Genomic DNA, 19,642 nt, shown 5'->3' on the forward strand with positions numbered 1-19,642 from the left:
CATGAGAATGGAATAGGAACTACACCAAGAGGATGAGTCATGAGATTTGTGCTGACTGAGACCACATTCCAGGTGTAAAGAGAGCTTGGTTGAATAATGTATGAAAACTGAACTTGTCTCCCGTTTTAAATGATTCCTCATGACTCATGACTATCTGTGGGTATTAAAAAGTCCAGCCACTCCTACCAATACACTCCCAACATGCATTTCACAAAACCAATGCATACCCAATTTCATTCAGGCACAGCAGTATTCTTGTGCCGCCGGCTGAATCAGATTTCAAGTGCCTTCGATCAGACTCGGCTTATGTATTTCTCACAGCCATTCAATATCCCGGCACCTGCAAGCACCTCCCTGCAGTATGGAGTTCTGTTTATTTCTGTTGATTTTTTTTGACAGTATCCTCCCAATCATTTGCATGGCCAAGTAACCATGACAACACCCAAAGTCTTTCTCAGCGCCTAATGTTCATTTGTACGTGGAGCGCATCTCCGTTCCCTATCCTTAACAGTGTCTCGTTGCTGCCCTGAAAACAGTGCAAGCAAGATGACGATCTAGTGGAAGTCGTCTTCAGTTGTAGTCTACAGTCGTAGTGACAAAAGTTTTGAGAAATATACATTTTTACACAAATATACATTTTTACAAAGTTTTCTGCTTCAGTGTCTTTATATATTTTTGTCAGATGTTACTATGGAAGACTGAAGTATAATTACCAGCATTTAATAAGTGTCAAAGGCTTTTATTGACAATTACATGAAGTGGATGCAAAAATATATATGCAGTGTTGACCCTTCTTTTTCAAGACCTCTGCAATCCGCCCTGGCATGCTGTAAATTAACTTCTGGCCACATCTTGACTGATGGCAGCCCATTCTTGCATTATCAATGCTTGGAGTTTGTCAGAATGTGTGGGTTTACAGAGGGCCGTGTCCTGCATTTCCTTAGAGGCTACACAGAGTCTCCTCCCAGGAAGCATTTAGGAGTTACGAAATGCCCTCTCAAGATTATATAACTAAACGCTCTAGTCATGCTAGTTAGACCTTTGATGATGTCAATCTTGGGGGCGTGTTGATTATGAACATCAGGGACATAGGCTTACGGGATATACAGTGGATGTAGATGGCGGAAGGTTAATAGGCAGCATTGAAAATACCAGGGTTATGTGAAGCTATGAGAAGCCATTCTTTTAAAGGCTTTATATGTGTGCTTCCCTGCTGCTTTTTGGGTAGCAATATATCCTCTCATATATGCTCTGAACAGCACATGCTCTGCACTTCTGCTGCCACGGTAGAATATTTCCCCGCCGTGGCAGAAGGCGCGAGCAGCGGCTGAGTGATCAGGTCGGTAATTTGCCGGGGCTCAGCGTTTCCGCCGTGGAGCAGATGTCCGCCAGGGCAGCATTACGTCCAGCGCTCTGCCCCCTGATGCGAGGCACCTGTGTTTATTTGGCTGCCCGGAGGCCCTCCGGATACCCCCCAGCTGAACGCTCCATTACACACCCACTCCTAGCGCGCTTGTCACGGCTCAGAGGCTCACAGATGAGCTGCCATTGGCTGCTACTGCTGCAGCAGCAACACACTCCTGTCGGAGCCGTGGCCAATAAAGTGCCTGAGCAAGCAAAGTGTCTCCGCTTCAGAAGCTTCAGAATCCTCCGCAGCAGCAGCAGCAGCAGGCGCTAGTGCTGATGAGAGCATGTTCCGGGCCCTGCTGCAGTGAGCTTGCTATAGCCATCAACCTCGTCAATTACTGTGCCAAGAGATTTACTACTTTAATTGGATAAATGGACCCCCAAGCCCTTCCTGCACCCCGAGTTCTGTAAACCATTAAACTTGGCGTTGTAAATCAAATAGTTCAATAACACATGAGATTGACACCAGTCCAGCAACAAGACTTTGAATTCAGAATCAATATATTTTAATTGCTGAAAATGTAAAGCCTTTAGAAATAATATAGATCGTCAAATTGGGGGAAAGAAAGAGAGTGTCCTCATTACGCCAGTTTTAGTCAGTTTTAGTGTTTTTTTTTTTTTTTTTCAAATTACTCAATTATACAGCAGTTCCCAGTTGGTTTGTTTTGGGATGTGCTCCCAATTTGAGTTAAAACATGAACTTCATGGTGATGATTTATGCACATGTTTTGGTTCTGGTTCGCTGAGCAGACCGTTCCAATCATGTCAAACCGTCTGTGAAGTCCCTCTGAGTTAACCCAACGGAGCTGCCATGCCCAGCACGTTTCTGCGCTAAAGATGCGCTATTCTCACGCCACACTCCTCATAACCGCAGAGCACTGTCACTCTTCCACACACTCATATGCCTCAAGGGTCTTTAACATATTCAATCTTTGGGGGAGGGGGTTTATGTTTACAGAGTATACAAATCATTTTGAACCAATGAAAAAAAAAACACACACTGGATAAAGGAGAGCTCTCTCTTTCATTCGCTCTAGTTGCTCAGGTTTTTTTTTTCTCTTGTCAACTGCTGCTATTGTTTCAGTTGTACTGCACCATTTCCAGAGCTTGCACTCAGCATGGAGTTGCCATGCCAACCATAGTTTAATATAAATCGTCAGACCCCGCCGATGGTATGCCTGTAGATGCTCCACAGAGGTGACAGCTTGGGGGACTTGAAAGATACACAGACTAGGGCCCTTACTCACTAAGCATTTTATCCTGCTCAACAAGAGTACTCCCAAGTTGCACTAAAAGTTTGTAACTACAAGTTTTTCTCCTAAATCCACTTCACAAAGCTGCTGAGATCAGCTTTTATTAAGGAAAAGCGAGAACTTCTAAGATAAGAGAAAAACTCTCTTGCTATGGCTGACGTCAAGTCTCATGCTCCAGCTTGCTTTCAAAGACCTCTGTGATTGGCTGATGAGTGACAAGTCTGGGGCGGTGAGTCGGCATGCACTTCATAGCCTACCACACAGAACGGTCAATCAATCAATAAATCAATAAATATGTGACAGGCTACACATTAAATAATAACAGAATATGCTACCCACAGAGCGAGGATCTTCGCACAGCTTTCAAAATGCATCAATATGATGACTTGATTGTGTAGACAGGAACTAGTTTATTTGTACAATAAAATGTGACATTTAATTCCATTTCGCCACTGTGTGAGCTGTTTCGGTTGGTCGGTGACGCAGCGTATTGCATCCCTTACCAGCTCTGTTATTATTCCCTTGGAATTAAGTATCTTTTCACTTATTCTGAACATTGTAATGTGGAATGACACCGTTTTCCATTTGTTTGGGAGTTGGTCTTTGTGAGTTAGGAGTCCTCTCGACTACTTCTTAGGACTTCCAGACTTATTAGGTACTTTTAGTGCACGGTTTATTACTCTTAGTCATTACTCTTGGAAGTCCCAAAATGATCACTGACACGGCCATTATTTTTAAGCGTTTCCCCTAAATCGGCAAGTTAGGAGCTACTTTTAGCCTAAAGATGCCTTGTGAAAAAGGGCCCAGAATGCTTAGTGTTTTGCCTTTCCTCTCCGGCTGTTATTTCTCTGGCTGTCTTTTTTGTATTAAGTCAACCGTGTTTGTGTGACAAATTTACATCAAGTGTCTTAGTAAGGTGTTGGGCCGCATCAAGCCGCCAGAACGGCTTCAGTGCGCCTTTGGCATTGATTCTACGAGTCTCTGTACCTCTCCTGGAGGGATGGAACAGCATTTATTCAAAAGATGTTCCCTCATCTGGTGACACTGGATCCCCTGACTGTAGGGGTCAAGCAGGGGTCAAGCAGCCCTTTGCCCTTCTCTTGGTGGTCCAGCCCTATTTATAATAATAATAATTATTCATTTTATTTGTTGAGATAAAGGCATGGATGAGAAACAACTTTCCCCTTGTGGTCAGATACACCAAGAGCGTAGACCTGTATGTTATCGATTAGGGCAGTGTCAGTGATGACCAGATCCAGAGTGTGCCCCTTGGTGTGAGTAGGGACCTCAACATTTACTGATGTCTGTCCCACAGATCTAAATGCAGATGTCACTTAAGTCACTGTTCTCATTGAAACGCTTCTTGAGCCAGTTAAGCAGTCTTTGTGACTGAAGCTTATGCCATCCGGGCCCCAGCTGTAAAGGCCCCTTTAAAAGTCACTTTCATCTTTTCCTCTCGCCATCTTCATCCAAAACCATAGCCAACAAACAAACAAACAAACAAACAAACAAACAAACAAACAAACAACAAACAAGGCTGACTTCAATCAACACACAGTAACACACACCTGCATATATATAGTGGCGATCAGGACACACAAACACATTTTAATTTTAATTAAATGTAATACATTTTTAAGGTAACTATATGGTAATGTCACAAAACACAACTGGGCCTGCTCAGCATTTCTTCACATGGCACAGAGCGTGATTTGATGCTAATTGCTTCATTGTAATAATTGTAATTGCTTAATTGCTAATTGCTTAATCAGGGTGCGATTTGTCCAAAAACCAGAGGGGGGGATGTTTTTTTTTTTTTTTTATCATGAAAAAAAAAACAAGCAATACATAGGCCTAATTCTCTTCATATACATGCATCATATACAGCCGCGGAAAAAATTAAGAGACCACTTCAAAATGATCAGTTTCTCTGGTTTTACTATTTATTGGTATGTGTTAAAGTAAAATGTACATTTTTGTTTTATTCTATAACCTACTGGCAACATTCCTACCAAATTTCAAATAAAAATATTGTCATTTAGATAATTTATTTGCAGAAAAATGACAATTGGTCAAAATAGCAAAAAAGATGCAGTGTCTTCAGATCTCGAATAATGCAAAGAAAACAAGCTCATATTCATTTTTAAACTACACAATACTAATGCTTACACTTAGGAAGAGTTCAGAAATCAATATTTGGTGGAATAACCTTGATTTAAAATCACAACTTTCATGTGCCTTGGCATGCTCTCCATCAGTCTTTCACATTGCCGTTGGGTGACTTTATGCTACTCCTGGCGCAAGAATTCAAGCAGCTCGGCTTCTTTTCATGGCTTGTGACCATCCATCTTCCTCTTGATCACATTTCAGAGGTTTTTTATGGGATTCAGGTCTCGAAATTGGGCTGGCCATGACAGGGTCCTGATCTGGTGGTACTCCATCCACACCTTTACTGGCCTGGCTGTGTGGCATGGAGCATTGCCCTGCTGGAAAAAACATTTCTCAGAGTTGGGGAACATTGTCAGAGCAAAAGGAAGCAAGTTTTTCTTCCGGGACAATGTTGTACTTTGCCTGGCTGAGGTTTGTAAAAGACCATAAGGATTGAAAAAAGCGGACTGGAGGGTCTTCTAGTTCGTCTTCTCTGATGAGTCCAATTTTCAGCTTTGCCCAACACATGGTCGTCTGATGGTTAGACGGAGACCTGGAGAGGCCTACAAGCCAGAGAGTCTTGCACCTACTGTGAAATCAGACTCATCAGAGAAGACGAACTTAGAAGAACCTCCAGTCCGCTTTTTCAATCCTTATGGTTCTAAGTTCGTCTCCTCTGCTCTCAGTATGTTTCTCCACTCATCTATTTAGGTTCTTCATTTCATTTGTCACCCATCTGTCTATTGGTTTTGATGGAGAAGATTACATTGTCCATGTGCATTTCATTTTTATTAAGCGTTGTATTGCCACAAAAACCTTTATAGTACAGGAACCCTACAACCCTACAATCATCCTTTTCAGTGTCCAAGTTTGGAAGCAGAATTTTGTGACATAACCATATAATTACCATGATACAGTACTTGAAAATGCATAGCAGTATACCATAACACTATGGAGTGTGCATGTGGGCACATGGCCGTTTTAATGCCATTCTTGTTTGTCTGCATGTCCTGCCCAGGGTAATGGTGCCAGTCAGTGTTGTACCTGAACGCGTTCATTGACACGAAAGTTCATGAACTCTTTCATAATTTTGGTGAACGTGAACTGAATGCTCTGTAATATTTCCTGATGAACGATACTGTGAACGCGTTCATTCTGGTGTCTGTGCGAGAGCGCCGAAGTTGCATAGAGGCCGAAAGCAGTATTGCAGACATATAGAGATTTAGATTTTTTTTTTAGCTTGCAACATATTGAAAATAAGAACTGAACTAGTTCCTTTTTTGGAGCTGTGAACTTAGTTCAAATTTTTTAATTATGAACTATGAACTGAACTAGTTCATGTAGAAAGTGAGCTTTCCCAACACTGGTGCCTGTACGCGTCTGTGTTAAATGTTACTGGAGAGGAACAGTGTAAACATTGTCTGTCATCACACACTGGCGTGCACTATTAGATCACATGAGTGGAGGCTCGCCTTGGCAGCAGCGTCCGTGTTATGGCTGCCCTCTCAAAGCAGACGTTTCTGTTGTCATGGTAATGATTAGAGGCTGGAGTGCAGCCAGGAGATGGATGTGTTCAACTGGTCCTCTCATTCATGCCTGAGTGCCAGGTGACTCACTCACTGTTTGTGAACGTCATTTACGTTCAAGCTAGTTTGATAGATGGAGAGAGAGAGAGAGAGAGAGGGTACTTAATTCATTTCAAGAGGACATTTCAGTGTTGTAGCAACAATTCACAAGGACATAAACACACAACTCCACCAGAAAAAGACACACACACACACACACAGAGGTTGGCAACCCAAGGTAACAGGTGGAAATGGCCATGGACAAATGCACTTCAAATAACAGGCGCGCTAATGCAGGAACATGAACTCGTCAGAAGCAGGCTCCAAATGTGGATCTGGAATGTGTAATGGGCTTTTGTATGTCCTCCACTGATTGTCTTCTTTAAAAGCTTTCTTAAAATTATCTTTGATGTTTCTAAATGTTTCATCTTAATCATGATGGCGCCCTCTTCAAAGTGGCTTGGCTTTTGCTCACCACTATTAGGGCTCAGATACACATACGCGTTTTTGTAAAAACGGGACGTGAGCAAATGCATTGATTCCTATGGTACGCCACGTTTAAAGCGTGCGCCCCTTCTCCACCACGCGTTGTGTCTTTGAAGCGTTTTTTAGGTGCGCTTAAAAGTTGAACTATTCTCAACTTTCCAGCGCAAGGCAGGGAAGCGCACCGCTTCTGTTTTGGCCGCCGCACTTTGCCAAGGCGTTACTGAAGCGTTTCTGCCTGAAAAAAGACGCGTATGTGTATCTGAGCCCTTATGCAGCTGTCTTCAGGTTGTGTGTCAGCCTCGTGTTTCAGTTTCAGTTTCAGTTTGTTTATTTGATGAAGAGGGACAGTGTACATTAATAAACATTCAAATGTTAATGCACCCAATTGTACCCAAAAGGTCATAAGGCGTCAGCCTTGTGTCAGCCTTGTGCGTGTTACCTGGCCAAGGAATAGGAATCAGGTGACCACTCGTGTGTATTCTCCTAGTGTCTCTTCATTTGTATGTTGCATTTTCAGATCCTTGTTGACGTCAATAGTTGTCATAAATGATGAAGTATGAATGGTTGTTTTGTTGTACTCGTTTGAACTGTATGAATGTTGGTTTAGTTATACTTCTTTCATCTGTGTGAGGTCATCACTTTGGGTGGTAATGTACTGTACACAGTAGGCATGTCTGACTGTGGGCAGTAGTGGGCACAGTGTGAGAGGCCCTGTCAGGAGAGGCATCAGAGTCGCCTCCCTAAAGGTTGGCATAGTGATGTTGGCAGAAGGCTCTGGGTTACCGTGGAGACTCGTTTGCCGCGCTGCCAACACATTCATTTAGCACGGTCCCCTCAGCGCCGTGATGTCTCCGCTTTCATGTCGACAACACGATTCAAAAGCTTTAAAAACGTCGATCTTGACTTAATAATAATAATAATAATAATTCATATTTCTATAGCGCTTTTCTAATACTCAAAGACGCTTTACATATGGCAAGCAAACAAGACAACAGAAAAATAAGAAAGACAACAGGTCAAACAAAACAAAAAAACAGAAAAAACAACACACTTTCTCTTGTGGACTTACTGCTACGGTTTTCATAACATAATAGAGATATATGTTTATTACATCACACAACTTCTATAAGAGGTGTCATAAACTGACACAAATTGACACTGTTAGATTCCGTACAATTCCTACGTAAGTGGCAGAGAAACCGTAGAATGACATGAATGTAAAACTGGCCTGGTGTGCCGTTATGTCATCGCTCATGATGATGATGTGAGAGGCAAGCATAGTAGCAGCTGCTGTTCAGCACGCAGCATTTACACACTGGCAGCAACACATGCAGATTGGAGCCCTGTGTGTGTGCTGCTCTCTCTCTCTCTCCTACTCTGGCAGCATGGAGCTCAGATGGTGATAGACTGCTGTCTCTCTGTGTGTGTGTGTGTGTGTCTCTGTGTGTGTGTGTGTGTGTGTGTGTGTGTGTGTGTGTGTGTGTGTCTGTGTGTCTGTGTGTGTGTGTGTGTGTCTGTGTGTGTGTGTGTGTGTGTGTGTGTGTGTGTGTGACTTTGTTTTACCAGGGCTTTGTTTGACTATGAAAAGGCCAAGGATAGCGGTCTGCCCAGCCAAGGCCTGAGCTTCCGCTACGGGGACATCCTCCACGTCATCAACGCCTCGGATGACGAGTGGTGGCAGGCCAGGAGGGCGACTCCTGATGGAGACAGTGAGGAGATGGGCGTCATTCCCAGCAGAAGACGGTAGGCCTCTACCACGCCAGGCCACACCACATTACACCACACACAGCACACAGCACACAACACCACACACAACACCACATTACACCACACACCGCACCACACCTCACCACACATACCAAACCACACCACACCACACACAGCACACAACACCACATTACCACACATTGCACCACACCACACCACACCACACACACCAAACCACACCACATTACACCACACACCGCAACACATTACACCACACCACATAACACCACACCACACCACACAACATTAAACCAGACCACACCACACCACGCATTACACCACGCCACACCATACGCCACGCCATGCCATAGGCTTTACTTTACTTTTGTATGAAGTGAACATGTCAGAAACCACACTGCATTAGTTATAGTATCTAAAAGTGCACTGACATCAGTGCTGTGTTTGAGCTCCCCTGTTCAGGGCTATTTGATGATTTGGCCATTTTGTGCTCCTGCAGAGTGGAGAGGAAGGAGAGAGCTCGCCTGAAGACGGTGAAATTTAATGCTAAGCCTGGATCTATTGATTCTAAAGGGGTAAGTTGGCGCAAGTATTCCTCTCAGTCTGTGAAGATTTTTATTTTATGAAATAGGCTTGTGTCTTCTGACAACATGAACTGTTTTAAAATGCCAGACTTAACCTTTGAAGTCAAACAGATCCACTGATTAGCATTTTGGGAGGCTTTTCTTTTTCCTCCCAGGAGGGAAAAAGGGGAACATGCTTTTTTTTTGAAGGTCAGGGCTTCTCACCTCTCTCACAGCAGATATCACTTTAGAACAGGACGACACTGACGATGGCGTAAGGCCGAAACGCGTCTGTACGAAAATAAACTGGTCTTATTTCTAAAGAGAAAAGCTTGAGAGTGCGGTTTTTATTCTACTAACACTTTAGAACCAGGCCAGTCTCCTCAGCAACCCAAGCACCCCTGTCTCCCGCTGCTGCCTCTCTCTGTTCGTCTCCAGTCAGCCACGTCCGCCCATCCTCTCTGACACGCAGCCATCAGCATCGACAGGAAGCGCCCCCGTAGGCCTGCCACAAGCCATCAGTCCCATTCAATAGCACACGTCTGAGAGCATGATAATCGCATGCATCACGCTGGAGAGGACAATAGGTCCGCTTGTGATTGCATTTGATTTATCATTTTCTTTTACGGAAATCACATTTGGCTCGCTTTGACACATCGTTTACTTTGAAGTCAATTGTAGCGTGATTGGGGGGGGTGGTGTGTTTCATATTAAAATCTGTGCCGAGAACAATTCTGCCAGCAAAAGCATTGCAAGTTGCCCAGTATCCATAGCAACATCCTAAGCAGCTTCTTGCATGTTCTGGGGTTTCCTGAATGAATAATAGCGGCGTTTAAGGCAGGATTATTCAAGCACTCATAAGACACTTAAATTAATGCTTGGCAGAGTGATAAAGGTTTGGTTAACTTAAGCATTGCAATAAAGAGTTTAAAAAGAAGGATTATTGTTTGAAAAGCAGGATTTGTATTCCAGTGGTGGAAAGGCATTAAACCAGTCAATACATACATGATGTTTACAAACATGCACAAAGAAATTGTTATTTTTTATATGTCTTAGCTCAACATCCTGGCATTTAAAATCATGACCATTGCCAGATGGTCATATTTCTACGTGTGGTCGTTGTTTCAAAGTTATCATTCTTTAAACAGCTTCTTTATCTACTAGCACGATCACGTGTAAGAGGGAGGGGAAAGCTAGCCTGTCAGCCCCTCTGAGACAGGACAGGAACCAGCCAATCAGGCCACACTCAGCGGACATGGCTGCACTCTCAGTCGACATAGCAGCACTCTCATTATATTTAATGTGTCGACAGGTGACATCAGCCATATTGTTTTGTGCTATGATCAATCAGAGCTATTATTTACAGCAGACAGGGTCTGTCTTTAAACACACATATTTCAGTTAATATATTAGTATGCCGCACTAAAACATGTCGCAGCCAACATGCACATCAGCTCTCGTCAGTCTTCAAGTGACGGATACATCAGAATCAGAATCAGAAACAGATTTATTGTCACGTAGGTATGCACCTACCTGAAATTTGTTCTGGTGCATAGGTGCATACAGTAAACATAAAAACACAAACATACACACACAATAAGTAAGTACTACTACATAACATAAAAAACATAGGAACACACTAAGTACTACACATAACACATCCTGCATGTTTGTTTGAGGAGAGACAGTTCTTTTCCCACATCCCCACTGTGTCGCATCTGGCTTAGCATGGACCTCAGTTTGTTAACTGCATGACCCATGATCTGTTTATGTTTTGTTTTTAGTGTTTTGTTTTTAATTATTTTAAAATATGTTTTACATTTGATTTATTTTTTACAATTTAAATTATTGTTTTCTACCTTCATGTTCACGTTGCTTATTTTGTTGTGGTTGCGATGTTATGTTTCGTTTTGCCCATGTCTGAGAATATCCCAGGCACATCTGTGGCAAGGACAACAGCGATGGTGACCGCTCAGGGCTTAGTGTTCTAGAAGACTCTTAATGTTATACATTTTTTTAAATGGTTGAGTGGTATATTAAGTTTGAATCTTTCATGTTGATGATAATCATAACACTATGATGCTTTTGGAAGACTAAGCCCAGATCCTTTTTTTTCATGGTTTTCTTGGCTTATCACAGAAAGTCAACATCTCCCAACACAAAAAAAAAGAAATTACAGACCACATAGAGAATTACTTCACTGAATGAACATTGATCATTTTACCAAATTATCACCAGTTGACTGGATCTGCCCTCACTGACACAGACACACACACACACACACACACACACACAAACATACACACTGCCCTCACTGATGTCCTTTCCCACAAGATGTTTACAACTTCATGTGTGTCAGCATGCGTGTGACCTGTCCCTGTCTGGCCCCGTGCTCTCTCTCCTCTTCACAGTCATTTAGTGAAAAGCGTAAAAAGAGCTTCATCTTTTCACGCAAGTTCCCATTCTACAAGAACAAGGAGCCGGGTGAGCAGGATGGCAGCGACTCCGAACGTAAGTAGCAGCTTTGGAGATTAGCTCAATGGACACACACACACACACACACACCATACATACAACCAGCAGGTTCCCACACATCAGCAGCCGTTCAGCCCCGACACATACATTCAGCAGGGCAGTGGTGCAGGCAGGTGTAGGGGGTGCGCTCTTGTGTGTGTGTGTGTGTGTGTTTCGGCCACGTGATGGGCCGGGGTGTGGAGGACAGACAGAGAGCTGTGTGTGTCCAGGACTGAGCATCATCAGCAGGCTGTTCTGTGGCTACTATTCAGCTCTGCCTCAGCCTTGATTGTTTTAAGGCTAACTGTATTAGTTAACCACCAATTGGCACAGCGCCTGTGAAGGACATGCTCTGCATTGTCACTTGAAAAATAAGAACTATGGTTTAGTTCTTGTTTAAAATAAAAAGAACTGTATTATTAGGGAGTCAGAACTGTGTCTGTGCTCAGTGTGGACGCTTTCAGCTGTCTGTCTCAGACTGGCTGCCGGGCCCAGCAGAGCGGAGCGGAGCTCTTAGTTGGGCTGGCCGGAACTTCTTCTCCTCTCATTCCATTGACCTGTACCTTCCTCTTCTGTGGCTGTGTCCCCTCCTCTCTCTCTCTCTTTCTCTCTCTCTCATTATATCTCTATCTCTTTCATGCTCTCGCTCTCTCTCTCTCTCTCTCTTTCTCTCTCTGTCACTATATCTCTCTATCTCTTTCATGCTCTCGCTCTCTCTCTCTCTCTCTCTCTCTCTCTAACTATATCTCTCTATCTCTTTCATGCTCTTGCTCTCTCTTTCTCTCTCTCTCACTATATCTCTCTATATCTTTCATGCGCTCTCTCTCTCTCTCTCTCTCTCTCTCCCTCCCTCCTTCCCTCCTCTGCGGGACGGCCATGTAGGACATTCCTGGATTAGGTGACGACGGGTATGGGACAAAGACACTGAGTAAGTCCATGCAGGAATGGTCCCATCTGTAGCACGACATCCCCCCCCCCCCCACCCTGCCCGAAACCCAGCCCATCCCATTTTGTGTTGGAGTTTTGAGTCGTCCCCTTTTTCTGTTGGTTTGGTTTTCTGTTGGTCTCCCCCTGCTGCAGTACCATGTGAAGGGCGGGTGGTGGTGGTGGTGGCATTAGGCCCCGCAGTGCATGCTGGTTAGGACGTCCGACTCCTGAATGTCTTCAACTGTCACTTAATGCTCCCACTCACCTTGTTTATGCACTGCATTACCCTCCCCCTGAATATATGTGTGTGTGTATATACACATGGTCCTTTATGTTGGATAAGGGTGTGTGCTTGATTAACATTGCTTGTTTGACTGTCTGTGTTATTCCTTGCTGTGCTGTTGCCATGGTGGTTGTTTAACTACTGATACATCCTAAACTGTTTGGAGTCTTTTGTTTTTGTGCCTTCTGGATAAACATGCTACATACAGTAAAAGTTAAAAAGAATTAAAAACAAAATGAACACAAAAACCTTAATTTATAAAACACTTTCTTTAAAAGATGGAAGGGAATAAAATCGGACATCTTCACGGGTGTCATGTGTGACACAAGGTCAGTGAGATGGGAGATTGGCAAGACATTAGAATGTTCCAGAGTGGAGGAGATACGTTTCACACAAATTCTGAAAACCAGGGGCGGACGATCTTATCCCATGAATCAACACCCTGCAGAGTGAAGAAGTTGTGCAACCAGAAAGAGGGTTAAGAAAATGATTGATAGTATTGATAGATGATTGATTGAAAATGATTGATAGTATTAACAGTAGGCCTATTGTGGTTCTGCTACACATTATCAGCCAGGTAGTTATTTCTTGCTCTTTTGTCAGCATTCTGATTATTAATTAAATTATTATATAAATTAAATATATTTAAAATGAATAGAGCAGTCATGCATAATGTCCTCAGACATCTGCAATCTATCCGGTTTACATTTGCGTTCAGCCCTTAATTGCCTCGATGTGCGGGTCATTAAACCAAGGCTGAAAATGAGCTTCAGATCTACACTCGCTTTTAGGTGAAATAGTTTCAAGTGTTTAGGTGCATGCTGAGTTGAAAGACACAACTAGCTCATCAACGTCTGGCTGAGAATTAGAGACAGAAAAAGGTACGTAGGAAGCACAAAATTGGCTATGCATAGAGCTCTTTATCTGTCGCTTAGCACTGCAGGGTAAGTGTCTGATGTTTAGGTGCGGCAAGCGCACATTTAAAAAAAAAAAAAAAGTAGTAGCGTGTCTCATTCTGAGGTTCATTTAAGTGTGTTATGACAGCAGTCTCCAATCTGATCATAGACCCGCAACTTTCATAGCTTCAGTGAGTGTTTCTACTGAGCTGGGTCCTCAGAAGAGGAGGTTTTTGAGAAAATGCCAGCCGATCCTCTGGAACCACAGCACACACTGCTGAGCATCAGCTTTTGTATGAGGTTTTGACAGCCTGAAAAACACAGCACAAAAGCATCCCCTGCAGAGTGCACAGTCAAGCATGCACCATGCCTGGATTTGCCAAGCCAGTAGAACTAAAGGGCTGAAATAATATAGAACTAATAAAGGGGCGTTTGGCTGTTCATAGCTCAGCTTTCTTTACAATAGTGGGCCTTGTTTTTAATGAGCGTTCCATATGGGACGGTGCTCAGTTATTTGTCATGGTACACTGAGGAACATTGGGTCCTAGTCACTAATATGGACGTTCAAGTAATTATACTATGCACGTAGAATAAGCTCTTGTGCAGGGCCACTACAAGACTTGTGATATGTGCATGGAAAGATGTGTCTATTGTTTATTAATCTGAATTATCTAGACTGCATAATATACACCCAAATGTTTCTGCGTAGGGACAATTCGTTTTTTTTGTCTTTGTTTGTTGTTCTTTATAGAACATGAAACATGAAATGCACAGCGTGAAATGTGCTCTGAATGTGACTTGGCATGACATCATACCGATTACATAAGACATGGAATACAACATGTGAAAACAAGAAAAACATCTGCATTAAAATTATCAAAAATGACATCTCCTTACCCTGCTGTTTAGTATATACAAAGGAAAGAGACACTAGAACTTGCCTGAGACTCTTCATTCGGGAGAAAAACATCTGCTCTATCACTGCAAAAAATGCTTTTCTAACCTAGTGTTATTACTCTTACATTGAGATGAAAAATCTAGTTGGTCTTGTTTCTAGCTAAATTGTACTTACCTAGTGCTTTCTTGGTAAGGTTATTTTTACCTATTTCAAGCAAATATTACTTATTTTAAGAAATCTTAACAAGATAAATTTGCTTAACGCACTGGCAGCCATACAGAAAGCATATCTGGGTCATATTGTATGTAGAGATCCATTATCCTTTAAGATTCCCAGTGATGGCAGGCAGCACATTTGTTTTCCCCTAGAAACAGCATGGACACATTTTCTCTCCTGTTTTTTTCGTGCCAAAGGCCATTCAGTGCGCTGTGCATGGCTGTCTGAGTAAGAGCGTTAATGGGCTCGAGAGCACGACTGAGGCGTCAAAAAAAAAGCAGATTTTGCAACGCTTCCTGAACACTGTGCAGATCAAATGCCAAAAGGGCAGCCATCTCTCGCTCTCTCTCTCTCTCTCTCTCTCTCTCTCTCTCTCTCTCGCTCTCTCGCTCTCTCTCTTCCTGCCTTTGACACACATGTACCAAAAACAGTGGCGAGGTGTTTAATTAAAATGGCACGGTGATATTTAAATCACTTTGTTTGGGCGGAGTATGGCGTCGTCTGCCGGCAGATCAGAGTCGACCCAGCTACCCCTGTCAAGCTGCGAGAGGAGAAGTGTGTGCGTGCGTGTGCGTGTGTGTGTGTGTGTGTGTGTGTGTGTGTGTGTGTGTGTGTGTGTGTGTGTGTGTGTGTGTGTGTGTGTGTGTGTGTGTGTGTGTGTGTGTGTGTGTGTGTGTGTCTCCGGTGTGAGGAGTTCAGCCCTGATCCAGGATGGCACTGGTGATGGATGCGCTGTCTGCCCAGACCTCTGCATCCATCCGTCAAAAGGGCTCTTCCACGTCTCTCATAGAGCTTGATTGATCTGGCCTAGAAGTTCAGCTGAGCCACACTGTGTGGGCCTGTCTTGCATGAGCACACCCTTCATTCGGCAGAAGCTTGGAAGCCCATATCCCGGGCAGTTGCCGCGGTTCTGAAAGCGAAAACAAAAAAAACTCCACTGGGGCTCAGGCAGTAATGAATTCTTGGACTGTCTCCTCGGTCCTCTTTAATATTTGATTCTCCCTCAGTTCAAAGTGACGAAGTTTTCATTCATCCTGTGCCTGGAAATAGGACTGGGGATTTATATTTTATATTTCATCAAATCTCTCAGCAAAGCCAACTCTACATCCATGTTCAGAATCTACACAGCCATATAATACATTGTCTTACGTATGCATACGATTTTTTTCAAAGCTTTTGTTTGTGAATGACCATCATTTCAGAAAATGCCTTTGAACAGCCCCAGCCCCATGTATGACTATATTTACGTTCGTCTGTCCACAGGGAGTCAGGAGGATTTGATTCTTTCGTACGAGCCCGTCATGCGGCAAGAAAGTAAGTGTTTCTCTAGTCCACCTGGCATTTCATCAGACCTAGTAACAAAAGCCTCTATATGACGGCACAGGCAGCAACCCCTTGTTCAACATTTTGTGTGAATAACAGAAGCTTTCATTAAACTCCAACAGTTAACTACGCCCGACCAATCATCATCCTCGGGCCGATGAAGGACAGAGTCAACGACGACCTGATATCCGAGTTCCCCGAGAAGTTTGGCTCGTGTGTTCCACGTGAGTAGAGTCCGCAGTGCTAAAGGGGACTAGGGTAACGCTGTGTCCTCCACGGTTTGTTGCCACGGATACGTAGCCAGATGATGCTGGTAGAGTAGAGGGATGGCAGCAAGGTGAGTAGTGTGGCAGCTGTCAACCATCCCTGGACTAGCGCAGCATCATTTGTGTGTGTCGGTGTGTCGGTGTGTTTGTGTTTGTTTGTTTGTGTTGCACATTGAGTTTGGTCTTTTGTGATTTTGTTTGTTCATCTCCGCCACCCCCTTGTTGTGTTTGTGACTGTCTTTATGTGGAATTTGTGTTGAGGTTGTCTTTCAATTTTTTGTCTTTCTGTTTGTATGTTTTTTTTAATTTACCTGTCTTTTATTCATTTGTTTGAAAACTTAAAAAGCAGCTAACAGCTCAGGGCAATCGGGTAAGTGAGCCAATCAGTGATTAATCTATCAGTACAGGTTATAGTGAAGCAGATGTCCAGTATTCTTCTTCAGTAAGCCTTTAGATCCCGTAGAACATCACCGCACACCACGTCCTTCATAGTCTCAGGAGAACACACTAGATCCTTTTAGAAATGTTTCATTTTTATTTACATTAACCAAAGCCATACATTACATGTTCGGACATTTTCCAGACTGAAGGGCCTCTCTCGTCCTTCTCAATGAATGCTGACATAGATTTGCACCCTTTTCATTGTCTTTTGATGTGTGTAACATCCTGTCAACAAGTGAACGCATGAATGACTGCCCAAATCGTTTCCTTCCCGTCATCCTGCATCTTGTCATCACTATTCAGACACAACAAGACCAAAGCGGGATTACGAGGTCGACGGGCGAGACTACCACTTTGTGCAATCCCGCGAGCAAATGGAGAAAGACATTCAAGAGCACAAGTTCATCGAAGCGGGACAATACAACGACAATCTTTACGGAACCAGTGTACAGTCTGTCAGATATGTGGCCGAGCGGGTGAGAGACGTCGCTGTGCTCTAATTCTAACTAATTCTAATTCTAATTCTAACTCTAATTAACCGATAACCACTAGCACTAGCCTCGTATTGGCTTCCCACTCCGCTCATTTCTGTTGTTTATTCTTGCCTTCTGCTTCACTCCCAGGGGAAACATTGCATATTGGATGTGTCTGGGAACGCCATTAAACGGCTACAAGTAGCACAACTCTACCCAATTGCCATCTTTATAAAGCCCAGGTCCCTAGAATCATTAATGTAAGTAAAGTTGTTCTTCCTTTGGCATTATACGACGTATACGATTTTGTCTGAGAAAATCCAAGTGTGGTCTTGGAGGAGAGGACTAACCCAGCGCTCTGCTTTCAGGGAGGTGAACAAGAGGCTGACCGAGGAGCAGGCCAAGAAGACGTTCGACCGCGCCCTGAAGCTGGAGCAGGAGTTTGGCGAGTTTTTCACAGGTAAGCAAAGGTTTTGTTTGTTTGTTTGTTTGTTTAGATTGTAGATTTTGATACTCTGGTACTTATATCATAACAGGAGTCAGGAAATAGTTTTAGGTGATGATGATAATGTTGATGAAGATGTTGGTCATGATGATAATGATGACGATGGTGAAAAACAATGATGACAGTTGCTGTTTTAAGAGTAGCTTTGGAGCAACCTGACAGGGCCCTCGCTGGAGTTATGGAGGGGTTGGTAGGGGCCGTCGCTGGAGTTACGGAGGGGTTGGCAGGGGCCGTCGCTGGAGTTACGGAGGGGTTGGTAAGGGCCTTTGCTGGAGTTACGGAGGGGTTGGTAGGGGCCGTCGCTGGAGTTACGGAGGGGTTGGCAGGGGCCCTCGCTAGAGTTACGGAGGGGTTGGCAGGGGCCGTCGCTGGAGTTACGGAGGGGTTGGCACGGCCTGTCGGGATCCTTTTGCATATTCTAGCTCAGTTGCCTCGGAACAGAGAAAGCCATTACTCTCTAACATGAGTGACGGGGGGATTTTTTCAGTGCCCTCTTGAGTGCAAAACTTAGTGCAGCACAGTCTTTGTTGTCATGAAATATGCATGAGTTCTGCTCAAGACATACTGTACCCTCACACTAACAAGGCACTTCATCATCGCTCTCCACACAACATAGCATGTCAATAGCAACCGCAAGCGTGAATACCTGTTCTATGTAGGTTACTTGGCAGAGTCCTGTATGAGAGAAGAAAGAGTTTGCTTAAAATGCCGGTGAGGCCTGATGTTGAATATTATGTGGGTACCATATTCTTTTACTTTGTGACAGACCACTGGAGACAGGTAGTGTGCTTAATAAGCAAGCTGAATGAACACTAGAGGAATGCAAAGTAAGAGTGGCGCTACCTGCTACCTGCTTCTCTGTGTCTTAACATCTCTCCTCTCCTCTTTTCTCCTTTCCTTTCATCTCCTCTCATATTTTCTCCTCTCCTTTCCTCTCCTCTTCTCTTTTCTCCGGTCTTCTCCTCTCGTCTCCTCTCTACTTGTTCTACAGCTCTTGTTCAAGGGGAGACCTTAGAGGACATTTATACCCAGTGCAAAATGGTGATCGAGGAGCAGTCTGGACCATATATCTGGATTCCCTCGAAAGAAAAACTTTAAGGAACGGAGAATCCCGGCAGGGATTGTGGACTGCAAAAAACGTAGAAATCATTTGTAATATATGATAAATTATTGCGGCAATGGTAATTGTTAATGATAATGAATAATATTGATTTTTTTTTTTTTTTTTTATGTTTCTTTGTTTTTTCACTTTCAATATGAATGTTCCTGAATGTACACCACAAAGTGTTAGAAACATGGCCTCGAAAAACAGACTGTTTGTACACTTATTAATTAGTACTTTTATTTCAGCAAGGCAAGTGAAACACGGTGAACAGTTGAAATAGGCCCATGCAAACAGCAGGAGGAATCTCAAGCGACCGAATGACCTGGATAATCTCCGCACCACACAGGCCCCTCCTGTCCAAGCATTAAACCTCGATAAGAAGGCAGAGTTCCATGTCACGTTAGTAGTCGACATTTTTGGGTGAATTTCACATCTATGCACTCACGTAGCCCCTGGACAATTTATGTTTTAATCCTTCTTCCTGTTTTTTTTTATTTTATTTAATTCATTACATTTGTCAGATTTTATTTGGAAATGTTCCTTGGGAGATTTCTAGTTTGAAATTGTACATTTGAAAAACTGTGTTTTAAAAGATGCTTTAAAGTAGACAAAGGGAAAGAACTAGAAATAGGAAATATGACACTATAT

General features: G+C 43.3%; 1 protein-coding gene across 1 annotated transcript in view; it reads left to right on the plus strand.

Annotated features, from left to right (window-relative positions):
- Positions 1-18,996, plus strand: part of LOC308364520 (disks large homolog 2-like) — a gene marked incomplete at its 5' end in the record, with an annotated part of 149,047 nt that extends 130,051 nt beyond the window's left edge. The window contains 9 exons of the mRNA XM_080837654.1: positions 8,426-8,602; positions 9,084-9,159; positions 11,559-11,658; positions 16,145-16,195; positions 16,327-16,428; positions 17,215-17,387; positions 17,535-17,644; positions 17,753-17,844; positions 18,881-18,996. Coding sequence (XP_080693780.1) covers positions 8,426-8,602; positions 9,084-9,159; positions 11,559-11,658; positions 16,145-16,195; positions 16,327-16,428; positions 17,215-17,387; positions 17,535-17,644; positions 17,753-17,844; positions 18,881-18,987 — 988 coding nt within the window. The 3' untranslated portion in view covers positions 18,988-18,996. The remainder of the gene's footprint in view (positions 1-8,425; positions 8,603-9,083; positions 9,160-11,558; positions 11,659-16,144; positions 16,196-16,326; positions 16,429-17,214; positions 17,388-17,534; positions 17,645-17,752; positions 17,845-18,880) is intronic.
- Between the last annotated feature and the right edge of the window lie 646 nt (positions 18,997-19,642).

This window comes from Sprattus sprattus (genome assembly GCF_963457725.1).
Source record: "Sprattus sprattus genome assembly, chromosome: 1".
In the NCBI taxonomy this organism is placed as follows: domain Eukaryota; kingdom Metazoa; phylum Chordata; class Actinopteri; order Clupeiformes; family Clupeidae; genus Sprattus; species Sprattus sprattus.